We start from the raw sequence: 26360 nt of genomic DNA, 5'->3' as shown, positions 1-26360 counted from the left end.
TATCCATTTTGTTTATCTTTTCAAGGAACCAGCTTTTAGTTTCATTGATCTTGTTTTCTTTTTTTTTTTTTTCCTTTTTTTCCTTTTTCCGGGCCTCTCACTGTTGTGGCCTCTCCCGTTGCGGAACACAGGTTCCGGATGCGCAGGCTCAGCATCCATGGCTCACGGGCCCAGCTGCTCCGCGGCATGTGGGATCTTCCTGGACTGGGGCACGAACCCATGTCCCATGCATCGGCAGGTGGACTCTCAACCACTGAGCCACCAGGGAAGCCCTGATCTTGTTTTCTTTGTCTCTATTTCATTTATTTCCGCTCTGATCTTTATGATGTTTTTCCTTCTACTAACTTTGGGCTTTGTTTTTCTTTCTCTAGTTGCTTTAAATGTAAGGTTAAGTTGTTTATTTCATATTTTTCTTGTTTAGGAAACAGTTGTACTGCTGTAAACTTTCCTCTTAGGACTGCTTTTCCTGTGTCCTGTAGATTTTAGATTGTCATGTTTCATTGTCATTTTTCTCTAGATATTTTTTGATTTCCTCTTTGATTTCTTCAGTGGTCCATTGTTTGTTTAGTAACATATTGTTTAGCCTCGTGTTTGTGTTTTTTACAGTTTTTTCCTGTAAGTTCTTTATTTTTATATTTAATAAATTTATTTATTTACTTATTTTATTTTTGGCTGCTTTGGGTTCTCGTTGTTGCTCACAGGCTTTCTTTTAGTTTCGGTGAGTGGGGGCTACTCTGTTGCGGTGTGTGGGCTTCTCATTTTGGTGGCTTCTCTTTGTTGCGGAGCACAGGCTCTAGGTGTGCAGGCTCAGTAGTTGTGGTACGTGGGCTCTAGAGCGCAGGCTTCAGTAGTTGTGGTGCATGGGCTTAGTTGCTCCGTGGCATGTGGGATCTTCCCAGACCAGGGCTCAAACCCGTGTCCCCTGCACTGGCAGGTGGATTCTTAACCACTGCACCACCAGAGAAGAACTTCCTATAATTTATTTCTAATCTCAGAGCGTTGTGGTTGGAAAAGATGCTTGATATGATTTCCATTGTCTTAAATTTACCAAGGCTTGATTTGTGGTCCAAGATGTGATCTATCCTAGAGAATATTTTGTGTGCATTTGAGAAGAAAGTGTATTCTGGTGCTTTTGGATAGAATGTTTTACAAATGTCAATTAAGTCCGAATGGTCTAATGTGTCATTTAAGGCCTATGGTTCCTTATTGATTTTCTGTCTGGATGATCTGTCCATTGGTATAAGTGGGGTGTTAAAGTCCCCCACTTTTATTGTGTTACTGTCAATTTCCCCTTTTATGGTTGTTAGCATTGCCTTATATATTGAGGTGCTCCTATGTTGGGTACATATATTTTACAATTGTTATATCTTCTTGGATTGTTCCCTTGATCATTATGTAGTGTTCTTCCTTATCCCTTGTATCAGTCTTTTTTTTTTTATTATTTTTTTAACATCTTTATTGGAGTATAATTGCTTTACAGTGTTGTGTTAGTTTCTGCTGTATAACAAAGTGAGTCAGCTATATGCATACGTATATCCCCATAGCCTCTCGCTCATGTGTCTCCCTGTTATCCCACCCCTCTAGGTGGTTGCAAAGCTCTGAACTGATCTTCCTCTGCCATGCAGCTGCTTCCCACTAGCTATCTGTTTTACATTTGGTAGTGTACATGTGTCAATGCTACTCTCTCACTTTGTCCCAGCTTACCTTCCCCCCTCTCTGTGTCATCAAGTCCATTCTCTACGTCTGTGTCCTTATTCCTGTCCTGCACCTAGTTCATCAGAACCATTTTGTTTTTTAGATTCCATAGATATGTGTTAGCGTACGGTATTTGTTTTTCTCTTTCTGATTTACTTCACTCTGTATGACAGACTCTGGGTCCATCCACCTCACTACATATAACTCAATTTTAAGGAACCTCCATACTGCTCTCCATAGTGGCTGTGTCAATTTACATTCCTCCCAACAGTGCATGAGGGTTCCTTTATCTTCACACCCTCTCCAGCATTTATTGTTTCTAGATTTTTTGATGATGGCCATTCTGACTGGTGTGAGACAGTGTAGGAGGGTTCCCTTTTCTCCACATCTTCGCCAACATTTGTTATTTGTATCCTTTTTGATGATGGCCATTCTTACAGGTGTGAGGTGATATCTCATTGGGCTTTTGATTTGCATTTCCCTGATGATTAGTGATGTTGAGCATCTTTTCATGTGTCTATTGGCCATTTGTATGTCTTTTTTGGAAAAATGTGTATTCAGTTCTTCTGCCCATTTTTTAATTGGGCTGCTTGTTTTTTGGTGTTGAGTTGTATGAGCTGTTTATATATGTTGGATATTAACCCCTCATTGGTCATATCATTTGCAAATATTGCCTGCCATTCAGTAGGTTACCTTTTCCTTTTGTCTATGATTACCTTTGTTGTGCAAAAGCTTTTACGTTTAAATAGGTCCCCCCTTTTTTGGCCTTTATTTCCTTTGTTTTAGGAGACAGACCCCCGCCCCCAAACTATTGCTAGAATTTATGTCAAAGAGTGTTCTGTGTTTTCCTCTAAGAGTTTTATACTGTCTGCCCTTACATTTAGGTCTTTAATCCATTTTGAGTTTAATTTTGTGTATGGTGTTAGGAAGGGTTCTAATTTCATTCTTTTACATGTAGCTGTCCAGTTTTCCCAGCACCATTTATTGAAGAGGCTGTCTTTTCTTCATGTATACTCTTGCCTCCTTTATCAAATATAAGTTGACCGTATGTGCTTGGGTTTATCTCTGGACTTTCTCTCCTGTTCCATTGATCTGTATTTCTGTTTTTGTGCCAGTACCATATTGTCTTCATTACTGTAGCTTTGTAGTATAGTCTGACATCCAGGAGCCTGATTCCTCCAGCTCCATTTTCCTTTCTCAAGATTGTTTGGCTATTTGGGGTCTTTTGTGTTTCCATACAAATTGTGCAATTTTTTGTTCTAGTTCTGTGAAAAATGCCATTGGTAGTTTGATAGGGATTGCATTGAATCTGTAAATTGCTTTGGGTAGTATAGTCATTTTCACAATGTTGATTCTTCCAATCCAAGAACAGAGTATATCTCTCCATTTGTAGGTATCATCTTGAATTTCTTTCATCAGTGTCATATAATTTTCTACATACAGGTCTTTTGCCTCCTTAGGTAGGTTTATGCCTAGGTATTTTATTCTTTTTGTTGCAATGGTAAATGGCAGTGTTTCCTTAATTTCTCTTTCATACTTTTCATCATTAGTGTAAAGGAATGCAAGAGATTTCTGTGCATTAATTTTGTATCCTGCTACTCTACCAAATTCATTGATTACCTCTAGTAGTTTTCAGGTAGCCTCTTTAGGATTCTCTATGTATAGTATCATGTGATCTGCAAACAGTGACAGTTTCACTTCTTCTTTTCCAATTTGTATTCCTTTTATTTCTTTTTCTTATCTGATTTCTGTGGCTAAAGCTTCCAAAACTATGTTGAATAATAGTGGCGAGAGTGGGCAACCTTGTTTTCTTCCTGATATTAGAGGAAATGGTTTCAGTTTTTCACCATTGAGAACCATGTTGGCTGTGGGTTTGTCATATATGACCTTTATTATGTTGATGTAGGGTCACTCTATGCCTACTTTCTGGAGAGTTTTTATCATAAATTGGTGCTGAATTTTGTCAAAAGTTTTTTCTGCATCTATTGAGATTATCATATGGTTTTTATCCTTCAGTTTGTTAATGTGGTGTATCACATTGTTTGATTTGCATATATTGAAGAATCTTTGCATTCCTGGGATAAACCCTACTTGATCATGGTGTATGGTCATTTTAAGTATTGTTGGACTCTGTTTGCTAATATTTTGTTAAGGATTTTGGCATCTATGTTCATCAGTGAATTTGGCCTGTGGTTTTCTTTTTTTGTGACATCTTTGTCTGGTTTTGGTATCAGGGTGATGGTGGCTTTGTAGAATGAGTTTGGAAGTGTTCCTCCCTCTGCTATATTTTGGAAGAGTTTGAGAAGGATAGGTTTTAGCTCTTCTATAAATGTTAGAATTCGGCTGTGAAACCATCTGGTCCTGGGCTTCTGTTTTTTGGAAGATTTTTAATCACAATCTCAATTTCAGTGCTTGTTACTGGTCTGTTTATATTTTTTATTTCTTCCTGGTTCAGTCTCGGAAGGTTGTGCTTTTCTAAGAATTTGTCCATTTCTTACAGGTTGTCCATTTTATTGACATATAGTTGCTTGTAGTAATCTTTTGTAACTTCCCTCTTAGAACTTCTTTTGCTGCATCCCATAGGTTTTGGGTCATCTTGTTTTCATTGTCATTTGTTTCTAGGTATTTTTGATTTTCTCTTTGATTTCTTCAGTGATCTCTTCGTTATTTAGTACTGTATTGTTTATCCTCCATGTGTTGGTATTTTTTACAGATTTTTTCCTGTAATTGATATCTAGTCTCATAGCCTTGTGGTCGGAAAAGGTACTTGATATGATTCAGTTTTCTTAAATTTTCCAAGGCTTGATTTGTGACCCAAGATATGATCTATACTGCAGAATTGTTCCATGAGCACTTGAGAAGAAAGAGTATTCTGTTGTTTTTAGGTGGAATGTCCTATAAATATCAATTAAGTCCATCTTGTTTAATGTGTCATTTAAAGCTTGTGTTTCCTTATTCATTTTCATTTTGGATGATCTGTCCTTTGGTGAAAGTGGGGTGTTAAAGTCCCCTACTATTATTGTGTTACTGTCAATTTCCCCTATTATGGCTGTTAGCATTTGCCTTATGTATTGAGGTGCTCCTATGTTGGGTGCATAAATATTTACAATTGTTGTATCTTCTTGGATTTATCATTATGTAGTGTCCTTCTTTGTCTCTTGTAATAGTCATTATTTTAGAGTCTATTTTGTCTGATATGAGTGTTGCTACTCCAGATTTCTTTTGATTTCCATTTTTATGGAATACCTTTTTTCCATCCCCTCACTTTCAGTCTGTATGTGTCCATAGATCTGAAGTGGGTCTCTTCTAGCATATATATGGGTCTTTTAAAAATTCTTTCAGCCAGTCTGCCTGTTTTGGTTGGAGCATTTAATCTACTTACAATTAAGGTAATTATCGGTATGTATGTTCTTATTGCCATTTTCTTAATTGTTTTGGATTTGTTTTTGTAGGTGATTTTTCTTCCCATCCTCGTTTGTTCTCTTCTCTTGTGATTTGATGACTATCTTTTAGTGTTGTGTTTGGGTTGCTTTTTCTTCTTTGTGTGTGATTCTATTTTTTTTTTGTTTTGTTTTCAGTTCCCATGAGGTTTTGGTATAGGAATCTTTATATATACAAGGTTGGTTTAAGTTGCTGGTATCTTAATTTCAAATGCATTTCCCATTTCCTGCTTTTGTACTCTCCTCACAGTTGCTGGTTTTTATATATTTGTATGTGGATGAATTTTTACTTTTACTGTATGTTTGCCTTTACCAATGAGTTTTCCCATTTGTGATTTTCTTGTTTCTAGTTGTGGCCTGTTTTTCCCCCCACCTAGAGAAGTTCTTTTAGCATTTTTTGTAAGGCTGGTTTGGTAGTGCTGAATTCTCTTAGCTTTTGCTTATATGTAAAGCTTTTGATTTCTCCCTGGAATCTGAATGAGAGCCTTGCTGGGTAAAGTATTCTTGGTTGTAGGTTTTTCCCTTTCATCACTTTAAATATATTCTGCCACTCCCTTCTGACCTACAGAGTTTCTGTTGAAAAATCAACTGATAACCTTATGGGGTTTCCCTTGTGTATTATTTGTCACTTTTTCCTTGTTGCTTTTAATATATTTTTCTTGGTATTTAATTTTTTTCAGTCTGATTAATATGTGTTTTGGCATGTTCCTCCTTGGGTTTATCCTGTATGGGCTCTGTGTGCTTCCTGACCTTGAGTGAGTGTTTCCTTTCTCATATTAGGGACATTTTTGACTATAATTTCTTCAAATCTTTTCTCAGGCCCTTTCTCTTTCTCTTATCCTTCTGGGACCCCTATAATGCATATGTTGGTACATTTAATGTCCCAGAGGTCTCTGAGACTGTCCTCATTTCTTTTAATTCTTTTTTCTTTATTCTGTTCTGTGGCAGTGATTTCCACCATTCAGTATTCCAGCTCACTTGTTCATTCTTCTGCCTCAGTTATTCTGCTATTGGTTCCTTCTAGTGTATTTTTCATTTCATTTGTTGTATTGTTCATCTCTGTTCTTTAAATCTTGTAGCTCTTTGTTAAACATTTCTTGTATCTTCTCGGTCTGTGCCTCCATTCTTTTTCTAAGATTTTGGATCATCTTTACTATTGTTACTCTGAATTCTTTTTCGGGTAGGTTGCCTATGTCCTCTTCATTTAGTTGCTCTTGTGGTTTATCTTTTTCCTTCATCTGAAACATACTTCTCTGTCATCTCATTTTGTCTAACTTTCTGTGTTTGTGGTCTCCTTTCCGCAGGCTGCAGGATCATAGTTCCTCTTGCTTCTGGTGTCTGCCCCTTGGTGGAAGAGTTTGGTCCAGGGCCTGATGGAGGCTTCCTGGTGGGAGGGACCGGTGCTTGCCCTCTGGTGGGTGGAGCTGGGTCTTGTCCCTCTGGTGGGCAGGACTGTGTCAAGGGGTATGTTTTGAGGTGGCTGTGAGCTCAGTACTCCTTTAGGCAGCCTGTCTACTGATGGGTGGGGTTGTATTCCTATCCTGCTGGTTGTTTGGCCTGAGATGTTCCAGCACTGGAGCCTGCATGCTGTTTGTGGGGCTGGGTCTTGGTGCTGAAACTGGACCTCCAGGAGTGTTTATGCTGATCAGTATTCCCTGAGGCCTCCGCAACCAGTGTCCTTGCTTCCACAGTGAGTTACAGCTGACCCGTGCCTCCCCAGGAGACCTTCCAAGACCCCTAGGTAGGTCTAGCCCAGGTTCCTATGGAGATACTGCTTTGTGCTGGGTCCCCATGCATATGAGACCCTGTGTGCACCCTCTAAGAATGGAGTCTCTGTATCCCTCAGCTCTGTTGGGCTCCTGCACTCAAGCCCCACTGGCCTTCAAACCCAAATGCTCTGGTGGTTCTTCCTCCTGATGCCAGAACCTCACACTGTGTTGGAGGGCTATTTTTATGTGGGAACGTTCTTGTGTAGTCTCTGTGTGTTTAATATTTCTTGGTTTGAAGGCTGTTTTTAGTATGGATGTCTGCCACCTGTTTCCTAGTGTATGCTGGCCGTTATCCCCTTGATAGGAGGTTGTGGTGACAAGAGCCTGTACTGGATATTTAGTGAGGCCTCCCCTTTGCTCTGTGATCGTCACAGCCCTGTCAGGGGCAGGGTTTGCTCCCTAGTTCTTGGAGTAGAGGCCCCCAGATCTGTTTTGGAGCTGTGTTTCTGATCTGCAGTGCTAGGTAGGCAGGATTGGAGCATTCCCACTGGGAGAGACGCCGCTAAATATTACTCCTCTCAAACTGTTCACCTGTGAGCGTGCTCTGTTGTGTCACCTTTTACCCATTGTATGGGCTCACAGATTACATTTTTGTTGGCAGTGCTCGTGGCCCACCTTAACTGTGGGTATGCCGACAATTGATTGGCTCTGGTGTCTCTTAGACGTTGTTTTCACCAGGCCACCACCGCAGACCTACTGAAGTCAGGTCCAAGGACTGCAGTAATCATGCACCTGGACCCACTGTTGGAGCTATGGAGGCTGCTCAGACTCTGGCGTAACCTAACTCCTGTGTGTATGTGCCCACAAACCCTCCACCTGTTAAAGCTAGACCTGTCTCATCTTCAGGAGCACTCATTGTCCGTTCAAATGTTCCACAGGTGCTGAATTTACAAAGCTGGCAGCGGAGGTGTAAATCTGTGGTTTGCACAGCCTCAAGGAGAGATTTCAGCTATTCTTCCTTAGTCACAAAACCCCTGGGGCTCAGCTTTGGTTTCAGCTCCACATCTGCGTGTGGGTCACCCACCGGTGTCTGCTCTCGAGGCTGCCCCAGAGTACATGAGCCTGCCCTGGCGAGAGGGGGCTGGGGCGGCGATTTGGGTATGTGAGCCCACCCACACAGGTTGGGGGGAGCTGAGGTGGTGACCAGGGCATGCAAGTCCGCTCAGGAGGGAGCTCCTCCTAATGCCCACAGAGGCAGGGGGCAGCACATTGGGAAAGAGGCTGCAATGGCTGCCCTGCCCTTCATGTGGCACTCAACAATGATGCTTCGCTTCTATAGTGCCCCAGGCTGCTTCCACGAATGTTCCCATTTGCGGAACTCCTCACTCCCGGCCCTTCAGGCTGTCTCCTCGCAGCCAACAGCAGACCTCTCCCTGGGTCTGCTCTCCAAACTCCATGTTCCAGCACCCAGCCCTCGCCCACAGTGACAGACACATGTCTAGGCTGGGGCGTGCAGGGCTGTGGCATGGACCATCTGTATAGGTCTCACTCTGTCCTGCCTGCCACAGACTGGTTGCTGTGCTCTCCTTCGAGCCCCTGAAGTTCCCCTTCTGTCCCAGCTGATCTCCCCACTGGTGAGCAGGCTTCCCTGGGTGCAGGAACCTCTCCTCTTCTTCAGCTCCCCACCAGGGGCACTGGTCCCATCCCACTTCCTCTTTTTTTCCTTTCTTTCGTCCTACTGAGTTATGCAGGAATCTTTCTTGTCCTTTTAGGTGTCCGAGGTCCTCTGCTAGTGTTTAGCAGGTGCTCTGTGAGAATTGTTCCATTTGTGGATTTATTTGTTGGGAGAGGTGAACTCCATGTCCTCCTACTCTGCCATCTTGACTCCTCCCCACCTCATTGTGGTTTTGATTTACATTTCCCTGAGATTAGTGATGTTAAGCATCTTTTCATCGACCTGTTGGCCTTCTGCATGTCTGTTTTGGAAAAATGTCTATTCAGGTCTTCTGCCCATTTTTTAATCAAGTTGCTTGTTTTTTTTGATGTTGAGTTGTATGAGTTCTTTGTATATTTTGGATGTTAATCCCTTATCAGATATATTGTTAGAAATATTTTTTCCCATTCAGCAGAGTGCTTTTCCATTTTGTTGATAGTTTCCTTCTCTATGCAAAAGTTTTTATTTTGATTCCCATTTGTTTACTTTTTGCTTTTGTTACCCTTGCCTGAGAAGACATATCCAAAAAAAAATATTGATAAGATCAATGTCAAAGAGCATACCGCCTATGTTTTCTCCTAGGAGGTTTATGGTTTCAGGTCTTGCATTTAAGTCTTTAACCTATTTTGTTTATTTTTGTATATGGTGTGAGAAAGTAGTCTAATTTGATTCTTTTGCATGTAGCTGTCCAGTTTTCTCGACACAATTTATGAAGAGGCTGTCTTTTCCTCATTGTGTGTTCTTCTTTTGTTGTAGAGTAATTGACCATATAAGCATAGGTTTATTTCTGGACTCTCTATTCTGTTCCATTGATCTGTGTGTCTGTTTTTGTGCCAGCTCCTTTGATTACTGTCGCTTTGTAGTACAGTGTTGAAGTCAGGGAGTGTGATACCTCCTGCTTTGCTGTTCTTTCTCAAGATTATTTTAGCTATCTGTTATCTTTCATGTTTCCATACAAATTTTAAAATTATTTGTTGTAGTTTGGTGAAAAATGCCATTGGTATTTTGATAGGGATTGCACTGAATCTGTAGATTGCCTTAGGTAGTACGGTCATTTTAACAGTATTAATTCTTCCAATCCCTGAGCTTAGTATATTTTCCCATTTTTTTTGTGGCGCCTTCAGTTTCTTTCATCTGTGTCTTATAGTTTTCTGAGTACAGGTCTTTACCTCTTTATTTAGATTATTCTTAGGTATTTTATTCTTTTTTTTTGCAATTTTAAATGGGATTTAAAAATTTTTTTTCTTTCTGTTTGTTCATTGTTAGACATGCAACAGATATCCGTATGTTCATTTTGTATCCTACTATTTCTTTCAATTTTAGTAAATAATATTTTGGGGGGATTTTGCCCTGTTAATCTACATTTTCTATATTTTGAAAATTGTAGCACCTATAGTATTGTCCTCTTTTCAATCCTGATGTTGGTTATTTATGCCTTTTGTTATTCTTGATCAGTCTTACCAGGCATTTATCAATTTTGGAAGTTTTAAATAACACAACTTTGGATTTTTTGATCTTCTCTGTAGGGTGCTTGTTTTTGTTTCATTAATTTCTGTTCTTTATTATTTTCTCCTCCTTTTATTGTTTTTTCATTATGTTCTTTTTCCAATTTGATATTAATTCTTTGATAATTAATTTTCAGTCTTTCCAGTGTACACATTTTAAGGCAATGTATTTCCTTCTAAGCTTGTTGTAGTTGTGTCTCGTAGGTTTAGATATATATTAAATTAGTATTGTTTCATTCAATACCTTCCTATATTTCTCAGTTTCTGAGCTTGACAGCATGTTATGTTTTTGGAATTGATTTCTATCATAAGCACATTGTAATTAGAGAACACACTCTGGTATGACTTCAGTACTTTGGAATTTATTGACATTTGCTTGATGGCCCAATATCGGGTTACTTTTTATAAACACACCCATATACCTGAAAATAATGTGTATTCTACAGTTGTTGGGTGAAGTGTTCCATTTGGTCAAGTTTATAGTCATATTCTTTAAACTTCTGCATATTTATTGATTCTATATCTTTACTTCTTTTTTCTTCGTATTTTATTACTTGAGTGAGATTGATGTGTTAAAAAATCTCACTTGATGATTGTGGATTTCTATTCTTCCTTGCAGTTCTGTCAATTTTCCTTTTAATACCACATTATTAGGTACATACTATAACATATGTAACTTTTTATTATACAATGTGGAACTTTATATGTATACTTAATATATATTCTATATATATTGTGTATGTTCTATACATAATAGAACTTTTTTTCCACTTTAAAGACACTCACTTTATCTATGTAATAGTGTTTTCTTGCCTTAGAGAATAATTCTTCTTTTTTATTGTTATAACTATACCAGTTTTCTTCTTAGTGTTTAGTGTTTGCAGGGTTTTCTCCTCCTGTTGCTCCATGTCTCTGCCTCAGGGCCTTTGCACTTGCTGTTCCTTCTTCCAGGAACACTTTTCTCCCAGAGAGCCACACACAGCTCATGTCATCCAAGTCTTTGTGAAGAAGTCTCATTCTCACCGAGGCCCTCCCTGACCCCCCTATTTATTTATTTAAAATTTTTATTGGAGTATAGTTGATTTACAATGTTGTGTTAAGCATGGTATTTTTAACAACCGATTTACTATTGTGCTTTCTATATCTTTGTTTTAGATGTGTCTTTTATGAACAACATACAGCTGGAGTTCATAATTTTTGTCCTTTTTACGGGTACATTTTAGCTTCAGAATACATAATCTCCTTTCTCTCTCATGTCTAACTTATATGCTATCATACTCTTATTATTGTCACATATTTTAATGAATTTGTTTTTATAAGGGTTTTGTATTGCCCAGGAAGAAGGAAAGAATAGAGTGAATTGGGGAGAGGCAATAAATACTAAGGATGTTTAGAATTGATGAAATACATGAATTCATAGATATAGGAAGACTGTTGGATACCTAGAAGGAAAAATTAGAATAAATCCAGAACTAGACTTAGTATAGTAAAACTACAGAATGTTAGACACACATAGGTCTTAAAAGTAGCTAGAGAGAAATGAGAGATCACCAATGAAAGAATGACAAGAGATTTACTGTGGACATCTCAGCAAGCAACAGTGGAAGTTAGAAATCAGTGAAACAATATTCTCAAGTACAGAGAAAAGATCAACCTTGAATTATGTCCACAACATGTCTCTCTTTTATGTTGGAGAAATAAGGATATTTTTAGATAAAAAAGTGAAGGAAACATATTTTTCAAGAACACTCAGACAGTTAACAAAAATGATCATGTGTAGGGCCACAGAATTCAAAGGCTTGAAATCATACAGAATATGTCCTCTAACTATAATTCTATTAATCTAGAAATTATAACATGTTTTTTTAATGAAGGTCTGAAGTTAATACCTTTACTATGAACATTATTATGCCAATATATTTGAAAGATACAAAAAATGTAAAGTGAAGTAGATTAACCAAAACAATCTCAAAAAGAATAATTAACCTGAATAGTCCTATTAAGGAGATTGGATCAGCAGTTTAAAATCTTTCAACAAAACAAACTTCAGACTCAGATGGTTTTAGGTTGGAGTTGCATTTGTAGAAAATCTATAAGAATCTCCAGATGAGTTAATAAAGTATTGAGTCGTTTAGTAAGGTTGATAGATAATCATTACACAGAAAAAATTACTAGTCTTAAACATCTGCAACAAGCTATTAGAAAATATAATTTTAACAATATACCATTTATGTGAAAATTCTGGTTCTCTCCAAATTGATATACATATTCACACACTGTTGCTGGGAGTTTAAATTGGTACATGTACTTTGGAAAACAATGTCGTTATCTTGTAAAGTTGAACATGCAACCTGCAATTTCAGATCTGAATATAGAGAAATTTATACATTTGTACCAGGAGACAATGTTTTTTGAGAACAGTCACACCATTATCATGTGTATTATCTCCAAGTTGGATACAATTCAGCGTCTGTGAACAGTTGAGTACATAAATAAACCATGGTATAGTCATACAATGCAACACTACTCTGCAGAGAAAATGAAGGAACTATACACACATGAATATGTAAAACCTACTGCTGAGTGAAAATGCAAGACAGAAAAATATACATACTAAGAAAACATTTGTATAGAGTCTGAAACAAAAAACTCTGAAATACTGATATATCATTATGCAGTAAAGCTATAAAAAAGGGGAAGGGACTCATGAATATTAAATTAAGAATCTTTGTTACACTTGAGCGGGCAGAAGGGGAAACTAACGAACAGAGGCATTCAGAAGCCTTTATCAACATTGATAATGTTCTATGTTTTAAAGTTGGTGATTGTGGGACTTCCCTGATGGTCCAGTGGCTAAAACTCTGTGCTCCCAATGTAGGGGGGCCAGGTTTGATCCCTAGTCAGGAACTAGATCCCACATGCCACAACTAAGAGTTCTCATGCTACAACTAAAGATCCTGCATGCTGCAACTAAAGGACCCATGTGCCACAACTAAAGGTTCCTCATGCCTCAACTAAAAGATCCCGCATGTAGCAGTGAAGATCCCACATGCTGCAACTAAGACCCGGCGCAGCCAAATAAATAAATAAATAAATATTAAGAAAAATAAAGTTAGTGGTTCTTTCATGGGTACAGAATACAGTCTGTTTCATTATTAAATTACCCATGCCTCCCTTCCCCAATTCCTGTTACTGTCCTCTACCCCCTCCTCAATTCTAATTCATTCCTAATGCCATAAGTGATTCTGGAGAGTGGGTGCTAATTAAAGGTCCTCTTTTTAAAAATATTTATTTTATTTTTTATTTATTTTATTTTTGGCTGCATCAGGTCTCAGTTGCAGCACACGGGATCTATTGTTGCGGTGCACAGGCTCTAGAGCACGTGGGCTCTGTAGTTGCAGTATGTGGGCTCTCCAGTTGCGGCCTGTGTGCTCAATAGTTGGCAGTGCACAGGCTTAGTTTCCCTGAGGCATGTGGGATCTTAGTTCTCTGATCAGGGATTGAACCCACATCCTCTGCACTGGTAGGCGGATTCTTAACATTGGACCACCAGGGACGTCCCAAGGTCCTCTTTCTTTTGATAATTATTATATTAGTAAATATTTTTACAAAATATATGGAAAAAATAGAAATTGAAGGTATTGATTCTTTATAGAAAATTAATCTCAGTAATACTGAGTATGCTTTTTAATGGAATCCATTTTAACTGTTTTTCTTTAGTTGCTTGTGTTTTTAGTGTCATATCTTAAGGATCCATTGCCAAATCTACTGTCATGAATTTTAGCTCCTATTTTCTTCTAAAAGTTTTTGGTTTTAGCTATTACATTTAGATCTTTAATTTATTTTGAGTTATTTTTGTAATGTGATATGAGGTAAGAGTCCAACTTCATTCTTTTCCATGTGCTTATTATTTGTCTTAACAACATTTGTTAGAAACTGTTCTTTCTCCATTGAATTGTTTTGTCATTCTTATTGTTAGAAGCTAGTCTTTCTCCACTAGCTTCTCCAAGAAGCTAGTCTTGTCAGTCTAAGTTGACCATAGTTGTATGGCTGTATTTCTGGACTTCCTATTCTATTCCATTGATCCATATGTTTACCTTATATCAGTACCACACTGTTTTGATTATTGTAGCTTTGTAGTGAGTTTTAAAATTGGGGATTATGTGTCCTCCAACATTGTTCTTTTTCAAGATTGTTTTGGCTATCCAGGGTCCCTGGGAATTCCTTGTAAACTTTAGGATCAATTTGTTCCGACAAAAGGCAGTTGGAATTTGGGTAGAGATTGCAATGAATCTTTTCACTCTATTGATAATGTTCAAGAGGATACTATCAAAGGATGAAAGGACACTATCAAGGGTGTGAAAAGACAAGCCACAGAATTGGAAAAAATATTTGCAAATCATTATTTGGTAATTATCTAATATCCAGAATATGTAAAGAATACTTACAATTCAGCAACAAAAGCCAGTCACTGAAGAACAAATACTGCATGATACCTAAAATAGTCAAACACATAGAAGCAGAAATTAGAAAAGTAAATACCAGGGACTAGGGGGGAGGGGGAAATGGGGAGTTGTTCTTCAATTTGCTTAGGTTTCAGTTATGCAAGATAAAGTAGTTCTAGAGATCCGCTGTACTACATAGTGCCTGTAGTCAACAATTCTATATTGTTTACTTAAAGCAATCTACAGATTCAATGCAATCCCTATCAAATTACCAACGGCATTTTTCACAGAAATAGAACAAAAATTTTTACAATTTGTTTGGAAACAAAGGACCCTGAATAGCCAAAGCAATCTTGAGAAAGAAAAATGGAGCTGGAGGAATCAGACTCCCTGACTTCAGACTATACTACAAAACTACAGTAATCAAGACAGTATGGTACTGGCACAAAAACAGAAATATAGATAAATGGAACAGGATAGAAAGCCCAGAGATAAACCCACACACCTGTGGTCAACTAATCTATGAAAAAGGAGGCAATAATATACAATGGAGAAAAGACAGCCTCTTCAATAAGTGGTGCTGGGAAAACTGGACAGCTACACGTAAAAGAATGAAATTAGAGCACTCCCTAACACCATACACAAAAATAAACTCAAAAGAGATTAAAGACCTAAATGTAAAGCCAGACACTATAAAACTCTTAGAGGAAAACATAGGCAGAACACTCTTTGACATAAATTACAGCAAGATCTTGTTGGACGCACCTTCTAGAATAATGAAAATTGAAACAAAAATAAACAAATGGGACCTAGTTAAACTTAAAAGCTTTTGCTCAGCAAAGGAAACCATAAACAAGACCAAAAGACAACCCTCAGAATGGGAGAAAATATTTTCAAATGAAGCAACTGACAAGGGATTAATCTCCAAAATATACAGATAGCTCATGCAGCTCAATATCCAGACAAACAACACAATCAAAAGTGGGCAGAAGACCTAAATAGGCTTTTCTCCAAAGAAAACATACAGATGGCCAAGAGGCACATGAAAAGCTGCTCAACATCACTAATTATTAGAGAAGTGCAAATCAAAACTACCATGAGGTATCACCTCACACTGGTCAGAATGTCCATCATCAAAAAATCTACAAACAATAAATGCTGTAGAGGGTGTGGCGAAAAGGGAACCCTTTTACACCATTGGTTGGAATGTAAATTGATACAGCCACTATGGAGAACGGTATGGAGGTTCCTTAAAAAACTAAAAATAGAACTACTATATGACCCAGCAATCTCACTATTTTTTTCTCTGGGCATATTCCCAGAGAAAACCATAATTCCAAAAGATGCATGCACCCCAGTGTGCATTGCAGCACTATTTACAATGGCCAGGTCATGGAAGCAACCTAAGTGTCCATCAACAGAGGAATGGATAAAGAAGATGTGGTACAATGGAATATTACTCAGCCATAAAAAGGAATGAAGTTGTGCCAGTCACAGAGACGTGGATGGACCTAGAAACTGTCATACAGAGTGAAGTAAGTTAGAAAGAGAAAAACAAATGTTGTATATTAACGCATGTATGTGGAATTTAGAAAAATGGTGCAAATGAACCTATTTGCAAAGCAGAAATAGAGACACAGTTGTAGGGAACAAATGTATGGACACTAAGAGAGGGGTGGGATGGATTGGGAGATTGGGACTGATGTATGTACACTGCTATGTATGAAGTAGTTGGCTGGTGAGTACCTACTGTATAGCACAGGGGGGAAAAAAAGAAGGTACAGTCTGTTTGCAGGACATATATTAAGTTAGCCTTAAAAATACATTCCAGTATGCAGTACGTGCAGACAAGTACTGTTTGATTCCACTTATACGACGTACCTAGAATAGTCAAATTCAGAGTCAGAAAGTACATTGGTAGATGCCAGGGGCTGGGGGGTAGGGGGGTGGGGAGGGAGAATGGGGAGTTAATGTTTAAAGGGGGCAGAGTTTCAGTTTAGGAAGGTGAAATATTCGGGAGATGGATGATGGTGAGAGTTGCACGACAATGTGAATGTACTTAGTGCCATTGAACCGTACAGTTAAATATGGTTAAAATAGTATGTTTTATATCATGTGACTTTTACCACAATAAAAAAACATTTTAAAAATGTATCAGGGTTAGGAGGATAGGAAGAAATAGGCATCAGTTAAAAAGAACCTTAGCACTATCTATTAGAAGGAATAAATATGCACAAAATTAAAAAAAAATTTGTTAAGAGAGTAGTGTCATGTAAGTGTTCTTATGACAAAAAAAACGGGACAGAAGGAAACTTTTGAAGGTCATGGATATGTTTATTACCTTGATTTTGGCTATGATTTCATGGGTGTATGCATTTGTCCAATCTCATCACACTGTATACATTAAATATGTGTAGTTTTCTTGCATATGTTATACCTCAATAAACCTTTTTTTAAAAAAAAAATGCTTTTTCTTTGAATTGCATGTGTGTTCTCTCTTTTTTTTTTTTTGTGGTACGCGGGCTTCTCACTGTTGTGGCCTCTCCCGTTGCGGAGCACAGGCTCCGGACGTGCAGGCTCAGCGGCCATGGCTCACGGGCCCAGCCACTCCGCGGCACGTGGGATCTTCCCGGACCGGGGCACGAAACCGTATCCCCTGCATCGGCAGGTGGATTCTCAACCACTGCGCCACCAGGGAAGCCCTGCATGTGTGTTCTGTCCAAATGGAATAGTTACTTATTGTAATAAAACAACAAACTGAGACTAAATAAATATTGTTGAAAAATTCATTAAAAATAAAAATATGGCTGCTTTTAAAATATTACTTGTCAAGACTAAATATGTATTTTAGGGAAAAAGATAGATATTGTGAAAAATAAAGCACATCTCACCATATGAAAACTGTAAGTAAAATGATCCAACTATAATATCTATGAATAAATCGTCTTTTAAGAGTCACAAAACCACAAAATGAATACAGAATATTTTCAAGTAATCCACAGAATTTATTAATGTTTATGCTGTTTTCTTATTCAAAGGTTAGTAAATTAGAGTTAGAACTGGAAGGTGCCAAACAAAAATTTAAAGAAATGACTGACAGCTATCAGAAAGAAATTGAGGACAAAAAGCTATTAGAAGAAAATCTTTTGGGAGAGGTAGGAAAAACTAAATATGTTTTAGAAGTTGTTATACTAAAGCCCTATATTTGTATGTTTGCATTTTAAGAGAAAAATAATAATTCTTACTTTTAACATTATGATTCTTTAGAAGATTTAATAAATTTATACTAGGGATAATTAATTAGTTTTTTAAATAGAAGCTAAAAGTATCATTGTTATTCTAAGTATTTGAGTATTGGGTAGTATATAATCATTTTGAAAAGATTAAATGATCTTTACAGTGTTATACTGTCATCTCAATTGGTAGAAGACCCTAACTGAAATAAACCAAAACAATAATGTATTTTCTACTTGGCTTTCCTAATTTCCTGGTGTTTGATTTCTGCATTTTAACTTAAATTTAACATTTAAGTTAAATTTGTTTTTTGTGCATTAATTTAAAAAAACTTTATTTGATAGGTTGAGAAAGCAAAAGTAATAGCTGATGAAGCAGTAAAATTACAGAAAGAAATTGATATACGATGTCAACATAAAATAGCTGAAATGGTAGCACTTATGGAAAAACATAAGGTAATTTTTTTCCTGTTGTGTAATGAAAATTATTAATTGGAGCCATATTTATGCATAAAAATGGTAAAATATAGCATTCTGATTTGTCAGAGAAAATTATTGTCTATGCAACAATGAATAATTATAGCTGGAATACTCTTGATCTCTCATTTCTCCAAGTTCAAGTCTTAACCACATGAAGCTGAGCCTGGGTCACTTCCTTGAGGAAATCTCTCCTTATTGTCTTGATGGATAGACGTAATCAATCACCCTTTTCCTCAAGTTTCATAGTAGTCTCTTATAGACTTTTCCACATATCCATACCCAGGATATGTATTTAAATAAATATAATATAACTATAAATATAATATTTTTATCCTCTACCTGTGTCTAACACATACTAGGCTAAACAATAATAAAATAGATGAAAGACAATGTTTGTTGTGTTTGTGAGTGTGCTCTATTTTTTATTGTTGTTTGAAAATAATCATTCTCTTAGGGAGTTAAGCCCTATACTCTTCAAGGTTTGGAGAGGAAGCGGGCTATACCTACCAATTAATCTTTATAAGTTGTTGCTAAGATATTATTATGAAGTAACCAATGAGGATTTAAAAAATATTTTAAGTAATATTGTGAACTCATAGATTTAAGCATATTTGGTATGTCTTAATCCAGTACAGTTTTGATCCTTGTTGACACTTAAATTGTCCCAACTTTGGCCAGTGGGAGCCTCTTTGAACTGGTTGACAGGTCCCTTTGATTTGACCCTAATAATCTGTGACAGCTTTCTTGCTTTCTGTTATGACAGAATGTTCAAGACTCATTTTGTATTCCCTGCACAAGATCTGGAATCAGCCATTTTTCGAAGAGGTCCTGTGTTTCTAGCCTTTTTATAAATTATGAAATTCAGTGTCTCTAATTTAAAAAATTATTTCTTGCTCTTGGGTTATTTCCAAGACAGTTATCTATGTTTCATTGTTTTTTTTGTTAGAATTTTAAAATGTAGTTGAAAAAATTAAAAAATAGCTCAAATATGTATTACTGAATTCATAAACATCATTTTTAATAAATGTTAAATGCATAAGGATACCAGTCCTATTAAAATGTAATCTTTTGGGTTTCTAATATACCTAAAATGGTTTCTCTTTTTAATTATAGCACCAATATGATAAAATTGTTGAAGAAAGAGACTCAGAATTAGGACTTTATAAGAGCAAAGAACAAGAACAGTCATCAGTGAAAGCATCTTTGGTGAGAACAAATAGCAGTAGAAGCCAATTTTCATGTCAGCATGGCTGGTAGTAAAGAATAATAAATAAAACCATAATTTTGAACTATAGAATCAAATAATCATAAATCTGAAAGGGATGTTATAGATCTTATAGGTAGGTGGTTTTCTAATCTTTTTTTTTGAAATGGTAAAACGAACTCTGTTTTTCAAATGAAAAGTTATAAACTCCAGTTACGAACAAGTTTTGAGCTCTGATTGAGGTTGGGAAAGGAGGAGTGAGATAGATTGGGAGAGAATGAGAAGGAGAGATATACATAGTGTTAAACATTTCTTTAGAGCAAACTATACAAAATTTGTCTAAATGAAATCTTTAGTTATATTCAACTAGGAGCCTTCATATCAGTAGGCTTTTAAAAAGTGTATATATTTCATGAGTGAATTTATTTCTCTATAAAACTAAATTTTTTTGAAACACTAGTTTGTATTTGTATTGTCTTAAGAAATATATGGATGCACTTATAAGCTTCATGTTCCTTCTTCTTTAGGAGACTGAACTATCCAATCTCAAAAATGAACTTTGGTCTGCTAAGAAACAACTTGAAATAGAAAGAGAAGAAAAAGTAGGTTTTGTGGCATTATAGATAGAGTAACTAATTTTAAGTTTTAGGTGTAACTTAAGTTTTTATAAACATGTCATTAGAAAATAATAGGATAAATTTGAGTAAGGATTAAAAATATAATTTTCCCCATTAGCTTTTTTTCAGAAGTATTGAGCATATTCCCTTGTTTAAATATTAAAGACATATAAATATAAGTATACTTTAAGAGTAGGAGCACTTTCAGTTATAAATAGTTGAGAAATATTATTTCATGTAAAGTGCTTATGTATTTGGATGTGTTTTTTAGCTATTGATCATGTTTCAGAAAAAAAATGCCTTATATTTGTATAGTGTTTTGGAATTTACAAAGTGAATTGACTTGCACTTTAAAATAACAAATACTTTTTTTTTATTTCTATATGGCAGCTCACTGTGCTGAGTATACTACTTATATATAATTTAATCCTTATAACCGTTCTATAAACAATACTTATTATTATCTCCATTTTTATAGAGGTTAGCTTATTTATTCAGGATCACATAATAAAAAAAATACAATGTCTTAGAATTCAAATCTAGGTTTATTTTGCATGATTCCAAATCCTGCTCCCTAATCACTCTGCAACATGCCTAGGTAACATGCAATTTCAATTTCAAACCTTTGTGCATTTGTTCACTTTGTTTCCTGCATTTAATTTCTTTCTTCCTTTCTCCACCTATGGAAGACTTCACATATCTTTTATCTTGCAAAGGTGAGCTGATTGTATATAAGTATTCTCATAGTATTTTTCTCTTATATTAAAATAGTTATGTCACTCTGTGCCCCTTATATTTCAGGCTCCTCAAGGGCTGGGGTTATGTCTATTTATCTTTGTCTTTCCTTTATTTGAGCATAGTGCTTTGAAAATTTTCTGTTTTCGACAAATGTTTGTCAAAGAGATGACTAAGTGGCTTTCACTTCACCTGCGATTGTAGCATACATATTTACCTTTATCCTACTGTTTTAGTAAAAGAGGAATAATACTTCCTTGTATTAAACCACTCCTAATGTTCTTTCTTCCAGGTTCTTTTTCCAATTTTATTAAGATATAATTGACAGCACTGTATAAGTTAAAGGTGTACAGCATGATTTGACTTACATACATTGTAAAATGATAACCACAATAAGTTTAGTTAACATCCATCATCTCATATAGATTAAGAAAAAGAAAGACAAAGAAAAAAAAGGTTTCTTCCTTGTGATGAGAACTCTTAGGATTTACTCTCTTAACAACTTGCAAATGTACCATACAGTAGTGTTAATGATAGTCATCATGTTATACATTACATCCCTAGTACTTGTCTTATAACTGGATGTTTGTGCCTTTTGACCACCTTCATCCAGTTCCCCATCTCCCCAAACTCTGCATCTTGTAACCATAAATCGAATCCCCTTCTCTGTGAATTTAGTTGTGTTTTTTTTGTTTTTTAAGATTCCACATACAAGTGATATCATATATTATTTGTCTTTCTCTGTCTATTTCAGTTAGCATAATGCTCTCAAGGTCTATCCACGTTGTTACAAATGAAAGGATTTCCTTCTTTTTACGCCTGAATAATACTCCATTGTATATATATACTACACTTTCTCTATCCATTCTTCGTCTATGGACACTCAGGTTGTTTCCATGTATTGGATGTTGTGAATAATGCTACATGGGAGTGCAGATATCTCTTCAATATAGTAATTTCATTTCCTTTGGATGTAGTCTCAGAAGTAGAATTGCTGACTTGTATGGTAGTTCTATTTTTAATTTTTTGAAGAATCTTTATACTGTTTTCTGTAGGGGCTGAACCAATTTACATTCCCATATGTAGTGCACAAGGGTTCTTTTTTTTCTCTGCATCCATGCCAGCATTTATCTCTTGTTTTATTTGATAATAGCCATTCCAACAAACATGAGGTAATATATCTCGTAGTACTTTTGATTTGCAGTTCCCTGATGATTAGTGATGTTGAATACCTTTTCGATTACTTGTTGACCATTTATATATCTTCTTTGGAAAAATGTCCACTCAGGTCCTTTGCCAATTTTTAAATTGGATTGTTTCGCTTTTTGCTATTGAATTGTATGAGTTCTTTATATGTTTTTGACATTAACCCTTTATCACATATATGGTTTGCAAATATTTGGCAATGTTTTGCATAGTTGGGGAAGCAAGGTGCTTACTTTCATGGTCTCACTTTTCCCCATGGGAAAAATTGCTGACTTAACAGGTTCTCTCTGGGAACTGTGCTGTACTGTCTTGGGAGAGGGGGTGATGTGGCTAAAATGAAACCATTCTTCTTATCTTCTTCAGTGTGTTCAATCTGTGATTTTTTGTTTTTTTTTTGCTCTAATGGTGTGCTGGAAGTTCTCTTTTGGACTCCAGAACTTCCACAGAGGTATTCTCATCTATGGATGATTGTCAAAATCTGTGTTCTTGATGGGGAGGATGGTAAAATGCCTATTCTGCCATTTTGCTGAAATCACTCTCCCCTTTTTCCTAATGTAAGCATTTAGTACTATAAATTTCTCTCTCAGTACTGTTTTGGCTGTGTCCCGTATGTTTGGATATGTTGTGTTTTTGTGTTCATTCAGTTCTTATAATTTTATTTTTCTTTGAGACTTCTTCTTTGACCCATTGATTATTTAGAAGTTTGTTTTCAAATTTTCATGTGTTCAAAGATTTTCCTGTTGTCTCTTTGTTACTGATTTCTAGTTTGATTCCATTATGGTCAGAGAATACAATCTTTATGATTTCTGTATTTGTCTGCAGGATACTATAACAAAAATACCATAGACTGAATGGCTTAAACAACAAATATTATTTCTCACAGTTCTGGAGGCTGTAAGTCTGAGATCAGAGTGCCAGCGTGGTAAAGTTCTGGTCAGGGCCCATTTCCTGGCTTGAAGACAGTTACTTTCTTGCTATGTCCTCACATGGCTGAAAGAGAACGCTGGTTTCTTCAGCTCTTTATAAGGGTACCAGTCCCATCGTGAGGGCTTCACCTCTATGACCTCATCCAAACCCAATTACTTCTCAAAGGCCCCACCTCCAAACACCATTCCACACTGGGTGTTAAGGCCTTGATATATGAATTTTGGGGGGATACAAACATTTAGTCGATAGCAGTTTTATTCTTTTAAATTTGTTGAGGTTCGCTTTATGGCCCAGAATATGGTCTGTCTTGGTGAATGATCTATAGGTGCTTGAAACTAATGTATGTTATTATGCTATTGTTGGTGGAGTGTACTATAAATGTCAATTAAACCTAATTAGTTGGTTGTGTTGTTCAGGTTTTATATATTTTTGCTGACTTTCTGCCTAGTAATTCTATCAGTAGATGAAAGAGGGGTGTTAAAGTCCCCAACTTTGTCTGTTTTCCTGCTCAGCTCTGAAAGTTTTTAAAAACAGTTTCACTGACATATAATTTATGTACTATATAATCATCCATTTAAAGTGTACAATTCAGTGGTTTTTAAATATATTGACAGTTACTGACAGTTGTGCAACCATCACTGCTACGTAGTTTTAGAATATATGTATCAACCCCCAAGCAGCAATTATACCTGCCCCTTGGCTCCCATCAACAAATTCATTAGCTCTAGTCAATCAGTGATCTACTTTCTGTTTCTATAAGATTTACCTCTTCTGCATATTTCACTTAAATGAAATCATATAATATATGGTCCTGTTTCACTGAGCATAATGTCTTCAAGGTCCAGCTATGTCCTAGCATATGTCAGTACTTCATTCCTTTTTATTGCTGAATAATATTTTGTTATATGGGTATACTGTTTTATTTATCCATTTATCAATTGATGGAAATTTGGGTTGTTTCCATTTTGACTATTATAAATAATGCTGTTAAGAATATTTGTGTACAAGTTTTGTGAGGATATATGTTTTCGTTTCTCTTGATTATATATGTAGGAGTAGAATTGCTGGGTAATATGGTGTCTCTATGTTTCATATTTTAAGATACTGCCCAACTGTTCTCTAAACCAACTGTACCATTTTGGATTCCCACTAGCAGTGCATGAAGGTCTCAATTTTTCCACAACCTCACCAATACTTGTTGTTGTCTTTTTTTAATATAATCATCCAGGTGGGTGTGGAATGGTATATCATTGTTGTTTTGATTTGTATTTCTTTAATGCCTAATGATGTTGATCATCTTTTCACGTGCTATTGGCCATTTGTGTATCTTTTTTGGAGAAGTATCTATTCAGATACTTTGCCTATTTTAAAATTAGGTTACTTATTTTTTTAGTATTGAGTTTTAAGAGTTCTTTATATATTCTAGATACAAGTCCCTTATCTGATATAAGATTTTTAAACATTTTCTCCCATTCTTTGAATTGTCTTTTCAGTTTCTTGATGATATCATTTGTAGCACAAAGTCTTTAATTTTGATGAAATTCAATTTCAGTTCTTGGGAGAAATCCTACTTTGTCATGACATATAATCTTCTTTGTATTCTGCTAGATTTGGTTTACTAGTATTTTTTTGAGGAATTTTTAAAGATTGGTCTGTAGTTTTTTTTTTTTTTTTGGCGGTACGCGGGCCTCCCACTGCTGTGGCTTCCCCCGTTGTGGAGCACAGGCTCCGGACGGGCAGGCCCAGCGGCCATGGCCCACGGGCCCAGCCGCTCCGCGGCATGTGGGATCCTCCCGGACCGGGGCACGAACCCGCATCCCCTGCATCGGCAGGCGGACCCCCAACCACTGCGCTACCAGGGAAGCCCTGTAGTTTTTTTGTGATGATTTTTTCCTTAGGCTTCACATCTTTTAACCAACTCAGGCTGAAGCCCTGGAGCCCGTGTGTCTATCCAACAGGATAAGCTATGGTTATTCATTTTTGCCATTTTTCCAATCTCTCTTCCAAGCTGTATTTCCTCACTCACCAAATTTTATGAGGGAAAATATAAGAATATCATGATTTGGTATACCTCACTTACAAGGTGATGAGAGGTGGACCCAGGGATAAGGACAAAATTCACGTGGTTTTTCAATGAATCTCATATTTTTTATGTTTTCTGCTCCTTCAGGGGAATCTTTTCTTGTTTTTTATATTTTGTCTTTTGACTTTATTTCTAATATGTTCTATTTATTGGCAAGGATTATTAATTCTATACGGGTATGGTTGTTATGCTTTTTTGTCCAGACTAGAGAGACCAAAATGATAAGATTTAGTCATTTTTCATGCATTTCCTAGGCTTCTTTTTCCTGGACTGCCTACTTATCCCCTCAGATCTCTTCTTACAAATTCAGGTATATTAGTGACAATTCTTCTCATTATTATATGTGTTCACTTTCAACAATACCGTGTAAGTAGTGATTAGGTTAGGAGACATATTGAGTCAAATCAGCACAGCTGTACCTGTATCTTTCATGCTGAACCTTCAGTAGAATCAGAGATTATGACCTGTTATGGTATGTTTCTGTTGTTGAATTCATTTTTGCCAGTTCTTGACTACTTACCTTTCCTCCCTCCCTTTATACTTTTTTGTTAGTGTAGGGAGAGGAAGATATTATAATCTGCCTTCACTCTTCCACCTTTACCAAACAGTTTGATCTACTGTATCAGTTTTTTTTGACATCTACTTTAACTTTGTTATATATTTTTTCTGTTTGAAAAATCATGAGCTGAAAGAAGGAGTTAAGTGTTTATTACTGTTATATTTCTCTTCTTTGTGAGTTCTCAACCAATTTTGCTTTACATGTTTTGATGAATACTATTCATTGTGCAAAAGTTTATACTAATTAATTTCTCCTTGGAAACTGTATCTTTCATCTTTGTCTTTTTTCTTTGAAGCCAGCTTTGCCTGATATTTATGTTGTGATCCTAACTTTCTTTTTGGACTTGTTTGTCTTATATGTTTTTGTCCATTTCTTATTAACCCTGATGGAGTCTCTAATCTGAGAGTCTCTTTTTCTTTAGTAGCTTATTTTTCCCGATAGTATTTATTGATATGATACGTATTTTTAAATTATTCTTGCATTTCTGGAATGAACTCCATTTGGTCATGAAGTATTTTTAATGTGATGCTGGATTCTGTTTGCTAATATTTTTACTTAGTACCTTCATATTGATATTCATAAGAGAGAATGGTTGTAGTTTTATTTTTTTTAATCATGGTAAAAATATGTATCATTAAATTTACCATCCATCTTAACACTTTTTAAGTGTATACAGTTTAATAGTTTTAAGCATATACATATTGTTGTACAGTAGATCTCTAGAACTTTTTTTTTTTTTTTTTTTTTTTTTTTTTGTGGTATGCGGGCCTCACACTGTTGTGGCCTCTCCCGTTGCGGGGCACAGGCT

General features: G+C 36.3%; 1 protein-coding gene across 2 annotated transcripts in view; it reads left to right on the top strand.

Moving 5' to 3' along the window:
- The window catches only part of SYCP1 (synaptonemal complex protein 1), a 159383-nt gene that overhangs the window by 109567 nt on the left and 23456 nt on the right, over nucleotides 1-26360 (top strand). Inside the window, exons 23-26 of one of the 2 annotated variants that reach the window (XM_024119879.2) lie at nucleotides 17547-17663; nucleotides 18087-18197; nucleotides 19335-19427; nucleotides 19953-20027. In XM_024119879.2, coding sequence (XP_023975647.1) covers nucleotides 17547-17663; nucleotides 18087-18197; nucleotides 19335-19427; nucleotides 19953-20027 — 396 coding nt within the window. The remainder of the gene's footprint in view (nucleotides 1-17546; nucleotides 17664-18086; nucleotides 18198-19334; nucleotides 19428-19952; nucleotides 20028-26360) is intronic. The other variant, XM_024119880.2, reaches the window with a different exon arrangement.

Source organism: Physeter macrocephalus, chromosome 4 (genome assembly GCF_002837175.3).
Source record: "Physeter macrocephalus isolate SW-GA chromosome 4, ASM283717v5, whole genome shotgun sequence".
NCBI classification, from domain to species: domain Eukaryota; kingdom Metazoa; phylum Chordata; class Mammalia; order Artiodactyla; family Physeteridae; genus Physeter; species Physeter macrocephalus.
This window is presented reverse-complemented; position numbering and strand designations above follow the sequence as displayed.